Genomic DNA, 13,714 nt, shown 5'->3' with positions numbered 1-13,714 from the left:
GTTGGCATGGTCTTACAGCACATTGTGTTAGGAACCAACGCATGGTGACTAAATGTGATAATTTTCAACAGTGCATTCCTGATACATGTTAAGTTACCATAGACACATTCATTGTCTTGCCCCTTGGGTCTGTCTGTGAATGGGGAAGGGCACTGTATCAGATCCCTCGCTCTGACTTGAAAGAAACATCTAAATGGTGAGTAGAAGCTGATAGTGCACCTCTACCCACTTGTACCTCTACCCACTTGTACCTCTACCCACTTGTACCTCTACCCACTTGTACCTCTACCCACTTGTACCTCTACCCACTTGTACCTCTACCCACTTGTAGGGGTGGCAGCCAGGGGATAGAAACCAAGTCTTTAACCCAAAAGACAGAAACCCGGACCCATTAACAGAAAGGAGGCATCAGCCCAATTTCCTTGCAGCCCACAGCAAGCAACAACTAGCACCAGAAGTTGTTTCATTTTATCTAGGACAAGTAGCAGCAAGTCCTGGTGGCAGACCAAGCTGAACCTCAGTTCAGGATGATGCCAGAGCCAGTCAGGAAGAAACATGATCTCTTGTTCTAATAATTTGGCCCATGTTGCACCTGAAAATCTATCTTGAGCTCCATTAATTAGAACATTGGCTTCTATTTATGCATATAAGTTAATGAATATTCACCAGACATGTTGATTAAGGTGATGTTATTTGCATATTCTTCCTAGATTTTTAGCCCTTTACTCTTAGGTATTCTAGTATTCAAAATATTCATGTGTCACTAAGGGAAATTCTGATTAGGTATTAGGGAAAAAAATTCCTAATGAAGGTGGTCAGATGTTGGAACAGGTGTTCAAAGATGTGCACCTCCATTCTTGGAGGTATTTAACTCTTGATTGGACAAGGCCCTGAGCAACATGAACTGTCTTTGAATTTTATTTGAACTTTGAAGTTGTGCCACCTTTGAGCAGGGGACTGGGCTGGTTGACATCTAGAGGACCCTTTAAACATAAATAATTATGCAGTTAATGCAGAAGACTAGTGTTCCTACATTTTTGGTATGAATATATTTACAGATCAGAAGAAAATACGTAACCAGTACGTTCATTGTTAGTATTACTCCAGGAGTAATAAAAGAATCCTGTTAAGTGTGTTGCAATACTTCCTAATGAAGTATCTGCCTTCATTAAGAAGATAGTTACTCCTCACGAGTTCATTAACTAGTCAGCATATCTGACTGCAGTTCTGTCATAGTGGCTGGTCAAGGTATAACTTAATTTCTCCTTCTGCCTTCCTCTATGGTTTAGTTTGACCAGCTAACTCATGCTGAAACTGCAACAACCTTGCCTATGCTAAGGTACCTTCAGATGAGATGTGATGTCTCCTATGAAATGATTTAAACTGAGAGCAGCACAGACATCTAAGGGCAATGATTCTGAAATTGCACCAGCCCAAACAGTCAGGGCTAGTTTGGATGCTGCATAAAATGTTAACACAGTTAAATAATAAACTTTTCCAGGGGAGACAAGACTTGTAAGACATTAACAGATATATATGCCACATGGAATTGTCTTTTGTAACCTGATCCTAGCCCTAACTATGATTGTAGCCCCTGGAAACCTTACTGAAATGTTATGCTAAGAAAAACCCCACAATGCTATAAACTCCCTCTGCTACAGATTTTCTGAAGATAATGTGAGACAATTAGAGACTAAATGACCAATCTACATCTTCTGTCTTCTTGGAATGGATATAGTCACCCAATGAGGGAAGAGTAACCAAACCATGGAATTAAGGCAATGTCTCATAGAGAAGGCAGTTTCCCATAATGAATAGCAAATATATGTAGTGAGCGCAGCTTGCAAGCCAGAGGCTAAGATTCCTTTTACTTGGAAATGTTTGTGTAGTAATTCTCAAGCAGATTTGTAAAAATTAGAGCTAGCACAAAGGATGAATTTTGTGGAATAAATTGCTTGCTACAAACAGTTCATCCAGAGGTACCTGTGACACAGAAGAAGGAAAAGCTGCCTGGAGGTAGCAAGGGCTCAAAACATCCACACCAATCTTTTCAGGGAGCTCATCATATCAAAGGCTTTGGCAGAAAATGTAATAAAACAAACAAGAGCTGTATAGCTGGATCCTTGTTAAAAGTCAACATGCGTGTGCTACAAGAGAAGAATGAGTACCACCTGCTTTCTGATCTCTGCATGTTACATGACGTAACGAGACTCTCAGGCCAGTGCTAGCTTCTGAAGTCTGGAATGGCTACACCATAGTTTATCCAGAGCAGGTGAGCTGCTGGCTCCCTGCATCTCCCTGACATTCCTGATTGCTCTTACCCAAGGACTGCTGCAAAGAATCTTAGTGTGAGAAATTCTTACCTGTATCTGTAAGCCCTTCAGCTACCAAAGGTGTAGCTTATTCATAGGCACAGGTTTAACCTGTACCTTAAGGATGGCTCCACAATCTGCAGCCCTGAAGACTGAGGGGAGAAGTGTGAAATCTTGCAGCCCTCATTGGCAGGAGGGGAGTATAGTCAGATAACCTGTGCAAGTAACACTTTGGTGTCCCATCTTGGACTGGATCTGAAGTGATATTACTGGTGCTTACCTAACTGCTCTCACAGATTACCAGTTTCATGAAAGACCATCTCAAGGACTACTTTCTGTTGCCAGATGTCAGATGGGTTTGTCTGTATTATGGACAAGACTAAACTGCATAATCACACTGACAGGGTAAATTCTTGAAACTTGAAAACCACCTTTGCAAAAAGTCCAGCCTCACAGGGCAAATGCCTCTGGGGGCTTCTGAGATCCAAAATGTAGGACTGAAGTGACCAATACCTTGGTGGCATTTTGAGTTTCCATTCTATTTCTTAAATTAACCATGGGTCAAGACTGTTTCTTGAAGTAGTTATGAGGAGTTTAAAAATTATATTTAAGGGGGTGGTGATGAAAAAAGACTGACCCAAAAGTTCTGAAAAGAGTTGTCTGTTTTTCCACCAGACAAATGAAGTATGGACAACAGCAGTATGACCTTACTTTTCATTTATCTCAACCCTGTTGAATTTAGAGTTGGATAATGGTTCAGTCACTCCCTGCATTACCAAACAGTTTGGGGTCTCTATGGGGTAGTGCTTACAGCCCTAGGAATCCAGTGGGAGCTGAGTTTCACCAGCAGCTGAATTCACATCAGGACATTGGTATAGTTTTGAAAATTGAATAGAAAAAAAGTCGGTGTTTTCAGGTGATATTTCTGCTATAGCACAGGTTAAAGATTTTTCTTGTAATGGAGAGAAGAGGAAATATTATGGAACAATAAAGTGATAGTATGGAGCAATGATCAACAGATATGGGAAGGGAGCTGAGCAGGTAAGTGGATCAGTAGGAGGAGTGGCATGTTTGATGCTGTGAATACTTAGCTGCTCAGGATGAAGCAATCTCTGTTTTCCTGTAATGTGTCTCCTGACCTTTGCTAGAACAGGGGAGTTAACCACAGTTAACAGCTGCTGAGCATCTGTGCTTATGTGGTGATGGTGTGGCAGAGGTTTGCTCTGTGTGGCTGATCCTTTTCTTACCACTCCATTTGAAGATGTCAGCTACTTTTCTTTAGGATTTTCAGCAAACATTTCCCTCTGGTCAGAGTAACATGGAATATACTTCATCTCTCAGTGGAACAGCTTTGTGGTGGTTTTGTGTTACTCATGACCAGCTCTAACTCTTGCCATGGCAGCTGCACAGGTGAAAAAAAACCACTCACTGGTTTGCTCTATAAATATTGATCCTAGTTATTTGAGCAAAGTGCAGAGCTCAGCTGCAGTTGCATTTGGTCTTTCTAAGTTAGTGCTGAAGGCTGGAGGTCCTCCATAAATTGCAGTTACCCTTTTGAGGGTATGGAAGGGAAAGTTTGCTTTGCCTCCTACCCAAAGGACTGCAGTGAGCACAGCTATTAATTCTTCTGAAGGTAAGGATTTTGTAGATTTTTTTTCTGAGAGCACTTTCCAGGAGAGCAATAGTTCTGAGCCTTACTGCAGTCATAGAATCACAGAATCATTAAGGCTGGAAAAGACCTCTGATATCAAGTCCACTTATGTTGGACTAGTCACTAGTCCAACTAGTCATTGCTGCTGCTCTTCCAGGGACTTTCAGGAGCTGGATGTCTGGGCATCTTGAGCCTTGTTCTCTTCTGTGTGGGGCAAGTAGGGAAACATCAGAAGTACGAAATTATTGCTGCCATCAATTCATCCGTGTGCTAATTTTTATTTGCAGGTTCAGGCAAATGAAAGCCTTTTTCTAAGTTTCAGAAGTGAATTGTCACCTCTAGTTAGATATATACTGGTATAGTTGCATTGACTCAGCACAGTCACTCTCCTACACTAGTGGGAGTGGGTTTAAAACAATAGTTCATGTTTAAATGCCAAGCAATCACAAACACAGTCATTTTGGAGCATGAAAAGCTCGAGTTTCCAGTAAGATTTTGCCTGTTTCTATCTGCAGTGGCCATGTGGATGAAGATGGCTGCATGTCCTCCCCAGTGGATGCTGTGGTTCTAGAGCCTGAAGTACCTGAGTGCTGGAAGCTATTGCAAGACAGCTCTGAAACAGCCTGAACTACATTCTCCTGAGTGAATTAAACTCAGTATTCACAGGAGAATTAATGTAACCTAAAGCCAGAAGGGCCCGTTAGCTAACACAGGCTGGCCTCGAGTATATCAGAGACCATATGGTTCACCCACTTACCCATTTACTGAGTCCAGTGACATGGATTAGGCTGAATTATTTTGAGCCCTGTATCAAAAAAAGTAATAATTCATTAGGCTTACCTATTCTAGCACTGAACCTATGCTTAATGCTTCAGAGAAGGGTGAAAATCCAGAAGCAGCATCCTTGTCTATGTCACCTGGGGGTCTGTTTCCCCAGTTAAGATGAGCAGTGGAGACAATTCCCAGGTACAGGTACTCTGTCCAGAGCTGTTGAGTCCATGCAGTGGCCAACTCAGAGATGAGTTGGGGAAAAAGGAGAGCATATCTCACCATGTACACTGAAGAGCATTTTACCTTCTGGTCTCTCCAAACTGTCACGATGTTTGTTGGCTAATAGCATGTTATTTAGAGGTGGGAAAAGTGTTGAAACATATTGTGTGGCTGGAAAGGAGATAATAATGGAATTTTCCATTAAAAAATCTCTCTGTATTTCAGCTGCCATTGAATCATTGTCACTGCAGTTGCACTTTGTACTAGACAGTTTTTAAACTCTCTCCCTGGTACCCCTAAACCTACTCCCCTCTCCTGGAGCTCTGTCACTGAACAGAGATGTTCCTGTACCAGGGTGCACCTCTCACAGGGTGCTCAGTGCTGCAGCCAGTACTGGCCTAAGGGCAGGGCACTCCCCCAGCTGGTGTCTGCTGGCAGCATGTTCCCCCTGGAGCTCTACCTGGGCAGCTGCACCAGCTCTGGTGGGTGCAGAGCTTAGAGACACTGTGGCTCTCTGTTGGGGGACACCATTGCTCCCTGGTCAGGCTGGCAGGACCCCAGTGCCCTTCCTGCATGCCCTTTGTGAGCTGCTGTGCCAAGTGCTGTATTTGCCCACCCTGCTTGGTAGTGCTCCCAAAGGTATTTTTATATGAACTTAAGTCTCATTAAAGCCGTGGGAAGTAAGTGTAAGCTTCAAATTACAGATATGGTGAAGTGATGACCTGAATTCAGACCATAATCTCTCTTTCTCCTTTTGCTTTGGTCATATCAGATAGTGAGCAGCTCACTGCATTACTACTAACAGTATTTGCAGAATGAAAAGTCTGATGGACCTTGCTAGAAATTAGCTTCTTTGGTTTCAGAGGAGCTGCTTTCTGCTGATTACTGTAAGAAATTATAGCAAATGGAACAGGATTTTTTTCTTCCTTCCTTCTGTAAGCTTTTATTTTGAATCTTGGCTCTGTGTCCCTTTCTGCTATTCTATATAAATCTCTTGCCTGGGCAGGTATCTGATAACTTAAAGATTATTTTCTGGCAAATAAGCATTTTTTGTTTTCTTGCCAATGCTTCTGATCTATGAAAGCAACTGAATAAAGGGGGATAGGAAAACCTATGGGAAGGAAAGGTGGTGATTTGGGGATTTTTTTTCAAGCTCTTTGCACACTAGCTGTCTTTTTTTCAAATACTATTCTTAGTTTGAAACTTTAATTCTGGGCGTACATTTGGTGCCCAGATGGTGCAGACTCACACAGAAACCCATCACGCTGTCAGGGCAGGCGGATGCATATGTAAATATTTTGCCTTTTCCCCCTATAATATTTGGCTTTGTCTAATCTAATTGCTGTCAAAGGCAGAATGTGGAGAATGCTTAAGAGGAGCAAACAATGAGGACCTTAAATGTTTATGTTGCACTAATTTTGGAAGATGCTAGTAGGCTGTGATGTAACTAATAGTTTTGTTTCATGGGTTTTCTTATTCATGCTGTGAATTTGTAGTCTATGATCTATGTTCATGCCAAGTAGTATTTTACAACCCGAAGTAGAAACCTGTATTTCTAGTGGCATAAAGGCATATTTTACCCTTTGGAGCTGTCGATATAAGGCTAATGGGTTTGCCTTTTCAGTTCAGGCTGACAGTGAGTGTTCTCTACCTGCCTCTTTGTGTATAGCACTCTTTATTGTTTATATAATTCATTGCTTCTTTTAATTTATTCTATTGAGTGCTTGTCTTAATGCATTTTTAATACATAAAAGCATTTCCAGCATAGCTGCTTCTCTGACCAGTGCTAGCTAGTAACCAACAGCCTGGCCAACCACATTAAGGATACCTATCTAGTTACCAATGGCCTGATCCAAAATACCATAATGTTAATGGAAAAATGGCTTTCATGAGCTTTGAATCTGACTGCTTAGGGAGAAGGTCTAATAAAGCCAGTGTCAGCTGAGAATGATGGCAAAAGGAATGTAGGATTTGGCTAGGCTATAATTCATGGAAAGCATCAGACTACGCCAGACCCATTCCTCTAAGGACACTAACTACGCAGAGAGATGCCAGGAGATCAGGGCCTGGAGGTGTGATTATTGTACAGGAAGGAAAGTGGCTGTAACAGGAGAATGTAATAATGTTACCAGAAGACAACAGAAGCAGCACGTGGTGCTTTTTCCCATGGAACATTAGATGAAATCCTGACTACAGGGGAAAAAAATTGCCCATTTCAGCCATTCATGTTGCCATCTGAGGCTCATTGTTCAGGGATGCCAATAAATTCTGTTTCTGAACCTGCTATAAAAGTGTCTGGATACCTTTGAGACATCCTGTAGCCTGCCACACATCCTTCTGCTGTGGGGTAGAAAGGGGTCAGGAAAATTGTTCACTACCTACATGTATTATTTTTTTCCTGTGTTGGTTTTTATTACTTGAGGAAAGATCAAAGATTTTTCCTTTGTGCATCTCCTGGTGTATGGGCATTGAGACACAAACTAAGATGTGTTTACAGTTTCTACACATAAAATATTGTTATGGCTGCTGCTAGCTCATGGTTCAGAGAAAAGACATGAAAGAAGGGGCAGTTTGCCACATATGTATCTGATGGTGAAAGCAGACACTCTGGCAGCTACAACAGGGCCTGTCTTGGATGTTCCTGGAATGTGTGGAAGATAATTTCCTGTATCTTAAGTTTGGGTGTGAGCTTACCCTACAGGGAAGCCCATCATGGGCCACAGATGGCACTGGTTATCACAGTGGGCTGAATGTAGGGATTGCTTTGCATCTAGGCTTTATTTTTGGTTGTCATCTGGTCTACATCTGGGAAGACGTGTTGCATTCATGTAACAGCACTTTCTCTTCTGCATTTTGCCTTTTCCAGGAGCAATTGAGCGGTGCACGTACATCAAGTACCACTACTCCTCAGCGACCATTCCCAAGAACCTTACCTACAACATCACCAAGACCATCCGCCAGGACGAGTGGCACGCCTTGCGTAAGTGTCCTGGCTCTCTGCTCCATTCCCCTCGCCTGCAGCCCAAGGGAGGTGCTCACTGATAAATGAGAGCAGAAGCTTTGACTGACAGGCTGCTCAGAGCCCTCATCTCACACACAGTTTGTAGCAGACGGATCGATTTGTTCTTAGGACCTACATCTCTGTTTCTGCTGCTGACTAGAAATTCTGCTGAGGCATGAGAAAGTGGCAGTGGGGAAAAGGCATTCGTATGCAGAGATTAATGTTGAGTTAAATACAAAAATTAATAACAAAATCAATGCCCTATTTTTTAATTCAGTAGAATGCTCTGTATGTGAGTGAATTCTCATGCAGTTGATGCTGCTGCTGAGTTTCCTGCTTCCAGGAGAATTCATTGCTGGCTTTTATTGTAGAATATGTCCTGCTGCCAGCAGCTCCTGGGTGAGTGTGGCATCACTCTCCTTTGAAGATGGAGAAAGAGAATTGCTGCACCCTTCAAGCACAAGGAAGTAGCTTAGCCCTCAGTGATAATTGTAGCCAGTGGTCACCAACTTGTAACATTTGCTGAAGCAACAAGATCTGACAGGGATGGAATTGCCTTGGGATGTATTGGCTGACCTTAAATCTTGTCTCTTTCCCATCTTGGAGATGGAAAAGGGTTTTCACTGATAAAATACAGGAGGAAGGATTTCACAAAGAAGGAAGCCACCGCAACTTCTTTTGTTACTGCATAGTCATGGGGACTGATAAATGTCCCGAGTTCCTCTGTCTTGGTGGAAGCAGTTTTACAGCTCCTTGAAGGTGCCAGGGGTTGACTGTGACTGAAAACCTTGAAAGGTGGTAGTGAGCTGCTACTGTCCAGATTGTGTCAGTCAGAGAAATGTTAGACCTCTGGTTGTTCCCAGGGCTTTTCAGTCTGTTTCAATCCTGCCTTATGTGACTGTTACGTTGGGAAGGTCCCTCTAAACTCTGGGGAGGAGAAGGTGCAATATAATAATCAATTTCCTGCATTGGTGAGGTCAGATGTGGTTTGTGATTCGTTAGTGCTTGTAGGTCTGCCTGGTCAAATCTCGTAAAGAATTAAGAATGTTCTAGAGGATCTTGGTAACCACCTATTTTTTTATTTTGTTTTCTAAATGTGTCTGTGTGAATAAATACATATTTTTATTGTGACATGATGAAGAAAAGGAATAATTAAATTTGTGCCTTTCAGAAGGTTGTAAGAGATTGGTCTTGCAAAATACTGTTCTGTGCTCATTTGACCCTGAAATCAGAAGATCAGGCAGTTTGGTTCCCTTCAGGTTTCCTGCTACCACCTGTCTTCTCTGCTGGTGTTAGTTTTATGTTAATATTGCTCATCTGTGGACAAAAAGGAAATGCACCCCCCACCCAAGACATGGTCTGTTAGGGTTCATAGGGCAGTAGGAAGAGTTCTTGCTTATGCCTTTTTTGTGTGTTTGTGTGTTTTTGCTACTGTTGTGAGAAACAATGACTTTTCTGCAACCATCCACTGAGAATCTCGTGGTGTAATGCAGAAGTATTATCTAAAGGTTAATCTTTATCTCAGCAATGGCTCAAGCAGAGCGTTATATGCCTGGCCATGTAAGACACTTGGTGTGTGCTTCCCTGGTGGGATCAGCAAGTTCCTGAGCTTGGTGTGTTGGCAGCTGACAGGAATGTTCCTTGGGGCATTCGTCAGTCTCCAAAGTGACAGTCTAGACACTCTGTCACGCATTTACATACCTGATTTGGTCTGAGACACTCAGGGTGAGGCTGCTTGTCCCCTTTCTGGGGAGGGTACATCGTGTGTGTGTGTGGGCATGAGTGACCCAAATTTTCTTGCCAGTTCATGAGTCAGATAAGTGTAGGTAGATGCAGATAGAACTGAAGTTTGAATCTACTTATCTAAAGACAGAGAAGGAGAAAAATACTTTGTTCTAGCTCTCTCTTCTCCAGAGCAGTTAGGTGTAATGGACAGTGTTTAATATATGGGGTTAGCCATTGAAGGTTCTGGAGGTCACTGCATTTAAGAGTGAACTGAATCTATATAACTGTTTCCTGTGTAGGAACGGTGACTTGTTTTAAAAGACAAAAGCCTCTGGACTAGTTTCATCCAAGGCACATCTTACCACTGCTCATCTTGGTGTTTCCAAGTCAACCTGGCCATTATTTTCCTCTGAAAAATTTGCTGTTCAGAATTTGCCTTTCTCTGAGTGTTGTGACAAATAGCAAAAGGAACAGGGCCCAGGCCTGGAAATCTTCCCTTCTCTTGCCATGGGTAATTTTTCAGATCTGTAGCGTAAGATAGGTAAAAAGTATTTGCTGATGAAACACTGGGGCAAAGTGGCATCCTGGAGAGTTTCAGAGGAACTGGAAAGGTGAAACCAGAATGCCTGGTCACCCTAGTAAAGAAAAATGTTTCTTCCAGGCTGAAGCCACCATTGCCCTTTGTCATATCTGTATTTCAGCAGTGGTTATTTTCCCTCCCTGGTGTATGGGCAGGGAATCATATTGCATGGAAAGGAAATCTGTTGTTTTGCATGTAGTCTGGGGTGGGGATCAGAAGGGAGAGGGCTCCAGCCATGCACTGCAGACTGCTATTTTCAGACTGGTGGGCAGGACTGATGCTGCAGCAGTTTTGCTTGAATTGGAGTGGGTGAGGGACAATTAATTTGAGGCTGAGGACCCCATGGCACCAGTCAGCACAGAAAGCAGATATTCCTCTAGCTGTGCTATCAGCTATGCTAGAAGAACCCGAGGGAGCAGCTGGTCCTAGAGGAATGGTTGGAGCTGACTTTACCATTTTTGATTTTATCTTTTTTCATTCTGTTTGACATTTTCAAGATGGAACCTTTGCTCCAAATTGATTGCCTATGGCAGCATGAGCTGGGGAAATAGGACTTGTCTTCTCTGCAATCATTTTCTCTCAACTATCTCTGGTTAAACAGGGATGGAGGGAAGGATGATTGTAGTATTGCCAGCTCTTGCATGTCAGGAGATAAATGCTCATCTAATTAGACAAAACAAGTATCTATATGAGCTGGGAGGGGAAGGGAGAAGGAAAGGAAAGCTGTGTCCGACAACTTTGAGCACGAGTAACTGTCTCTTTATGGAAGATGCCATTGTAATGATATGACTGAGTTGCTATTAGGCATTTACCCTGTCACATTTTGGCCCTAGCCTTGAGCACAGAAACTCAATCCATTGTTCTGTCATCTGAAAAACTACAGCAGCATCACTGATGCTTTTAGAAATGGAGATGTATATTATTTCGGTGAAAATTCAAGAAAACTGAACAGTTCTGTATTTATTCACATAGTCAGTTCTATGTGTTTTATGCTGTTCTTGTAGGTTCACTTTCAGATATTATAGATATGTGTTCACAAAACACGGGGAAGTGCTCATGGTAGGGGTTTGAGCTGTAGAATATGGTGCAGCCATTGGGAAGGGTGAGAAGCATTTTCAGGTGATGCAATAAGCACTTCAACAGAATGACCATAAAAGGGAGGCTCTGTTGATGCAATCTTTTTCTTATTCCATAGTCTTTGGAAAACCTTTATCCTGGTATATTATGGCAAAGCAGGAGAAAGGCTGTGGTTGCTTTGAAAATGGTGGTACCAACAAGGCAATGAGGAGACATGTTATATTCAGTTGGGAATCTTCCAGGAGCCAACAGTCCTGTTCCCTAAAGCCACTGTAAGGGATAAAGCACTCAAAGCCCAGGGAGTATTTTGTGTACTGGCTTTCTCCTTGGAGCACAATAGTCACTTGTTGGGTTGATGCTGGGTTTTTAATATCAGAAGGACCATAGTAAGGTAATTTCTGTTCCATTTCTGTTTGGTTTTGCATGGATGTGTCTGTTTTTCTCTTTTAAATAAGCTATATACAACCTTGCCTCTATATTCATCTTATGCTGCAGGTTTTAAGAATCAGCTGTTTTGTGTAGAAGGGTAACCACAGCATAGAAGATTGGTGCAGAGAGGAATTTCTAAGTATGCTTATGCCAACTGTCCACACTTCATTGTCTTGCTGGGAGAGTTAGGATTAGAAACTTATTTTGAGGAAGCCAAGTAGTGCAGAAAGGAGAGGAAGATCTTCCTACTTTCTTAGAGCCACTCTAGCATGATGATGTTTTATTTTTGCCTCTAGCTTTTGTTTAGACCTTATGCTTCCTCACTCATTTTTACCTTTGAACATTCTTGTATTTGCCATGGGACTTCTTTTGTGTATTCATTCCTTGAACAATTTCAACAAGAACAACTGTGTAGGTACTATGGGATTGTGGGTTAGCCTGCAGTGAGCTCAGACCTGCCTGGAGCCTCATGGGGCTGATGCTCTTGCATCTCTCTGCAGTTTTTCTCACTGTGGTCTTAGCCAGGGAAGGTTAAAAGGAGGCTTTTCCAGAGCCACCATCTCTCCAAGGCAGGTGAAGAAACCATTGTGGCTTTAAAGTGTTGCAAGCAAGTTGCTGATGTGATTTCTTGAAGAGTAAGATTACTTTTTCTCTTGGAGAACAGGTGGAACCACTCCCTCTTCCCTTTTTCCTGCCTTGGTAGCTGAAAAGGGGACAATTGCTGCATGGCACTCAGAGCCTTTGGCAGAGCTCCCAGTGACTTATGCTATATTGCACGAAAGTATCCACATCAGAAGAGAATGAAAAATTATTCCTTCTTTCCAAAAGCTTTTGTTTTGCTGGCTCACAGAGCCTATTGTGCAAGGTAGCTACTTGGGTCTTTAAAGTCTGTTATTTTTCCTTCCTTCCTTCCTATACGTCACAAACCTGATTTTGTACTGTGGATTAAACACTGCCATGAAAGAGGGAATTTCTGTCTGCTCTTCTCCAGCTTGCCATTGCCACCTAGGCCTGTCTTCCACAGCAGCTGTGTTTTGTGTCCAGGAATGTGAGGAGTGCTGCATCTGGGCAGAAAGTGGCTGGAATTGCTAGGGAAATGGATCTTTTCCTGCACAGCTTGGAAATTGTGTCACCAGACTGTTTTAGAGAGAACCAGTTCATAAACAGGTACCTGATTCTTAGAATTTCCTGGACTTTTTGAAAATGCTCCTTGCCTGGCACTGTGGGATCTGCTTTACCTGTCTCCACTCTCCCCATTTCTACAGCAGGACCACAGGATATGGGCTCTGAATTTAGAGCATTGCCACGGGGAGCTCCATTGTCAGGAGAACAACCACCATAATAATGCCTTGTATTAATTGGAATGGTAATGTTTGTCTGCACTGTTGAAAACTGCAATAATCCTGTGCTTGTGATGGCCTGAAAGCCATTTGCATAAAAAATGAATCCTAAGTCAAAAGTAATAGCCTTGGCACATTGTGAGAGGAGCAAGTATTGGAGGACATGAAGGATATCTACAGGACGTAGAGAGTGGCAATATTTTAATTCTTACTGCAGCTTATGCTGAAAGCTGAGTGGATTGTATCAGCATTAATGCTTCAAACTTTTTAGGAGATTAAGGCTTTCTCATTTAGGCCTGCAAAGCACTCAAACACCACCTTATAGCCAGTAAAACTACTGGTGAGGTGGCTGAAAAAATATCCAGCAACAATTGTGGAGATTGTTGGCAGCAATTAGCACTCTGGAAAGAGACTTCAATGTCTATGCTTCTAATTTCTACAGACTTCCTGAGCTTTCTCATTCCATGGAACAAGATGTTGAGATTTGCACAGAAGCTCAGTTGATAGCTTGACAATGCATTAGTAACACCAATAGGCTCATGGGCTTGACCCTGTCTGCTTTTATAAGCAACAATAAATATTTCATTGTTGTATCTGTATTAAGTGCTG

General features: G+C 42.4%; 1 protein-coding gene across 1 annotated transcript in view; it reads left to right on the top strand.

The window, feature by feature from the left end:
• The window catches only part of TMEM178B (transmembrane protein 178B), a gene marked incomplete at its 3' end in the record, with an annotated part of 61,043 nt that extends 53,110 nt beyond the window's left edge, over positions 1-7,933 (top strand). The window contains exon 2 of the mRNA XM_009080540.1: positions 7,820-7,933. Coding sequence (XP_009078788.1) covers positions 7,820-7,933 — 114 coding nt within the window. The remainder of the gene's footprint in view (positions 1-7,819) is intronic.
• Positions 7,934-13,714: the final 5,781 nt, after the last annotated feature.

Source organism: Acanthisitta chloris, unplaced genomic scaffold (genome assembly GCF_000695815.1).
Source record: "Acanthisitta chloris isolate BGI_N310 unplaced genomic scaffold, ASM69581v1 scaffold1098, whole genome shotgun sequence".
In the NCBI taxonomy this organism is placed as follows: domain Eukaryota; kingdom Metazoa; phylum Chordata; class Aves; order Passeriformes; family Acanthisittidae; genus Acanthisitta; species Acanthisitta chloris.
This window is presented reverse-complemented; position numbering and strand designations above follow the sequence as displayed.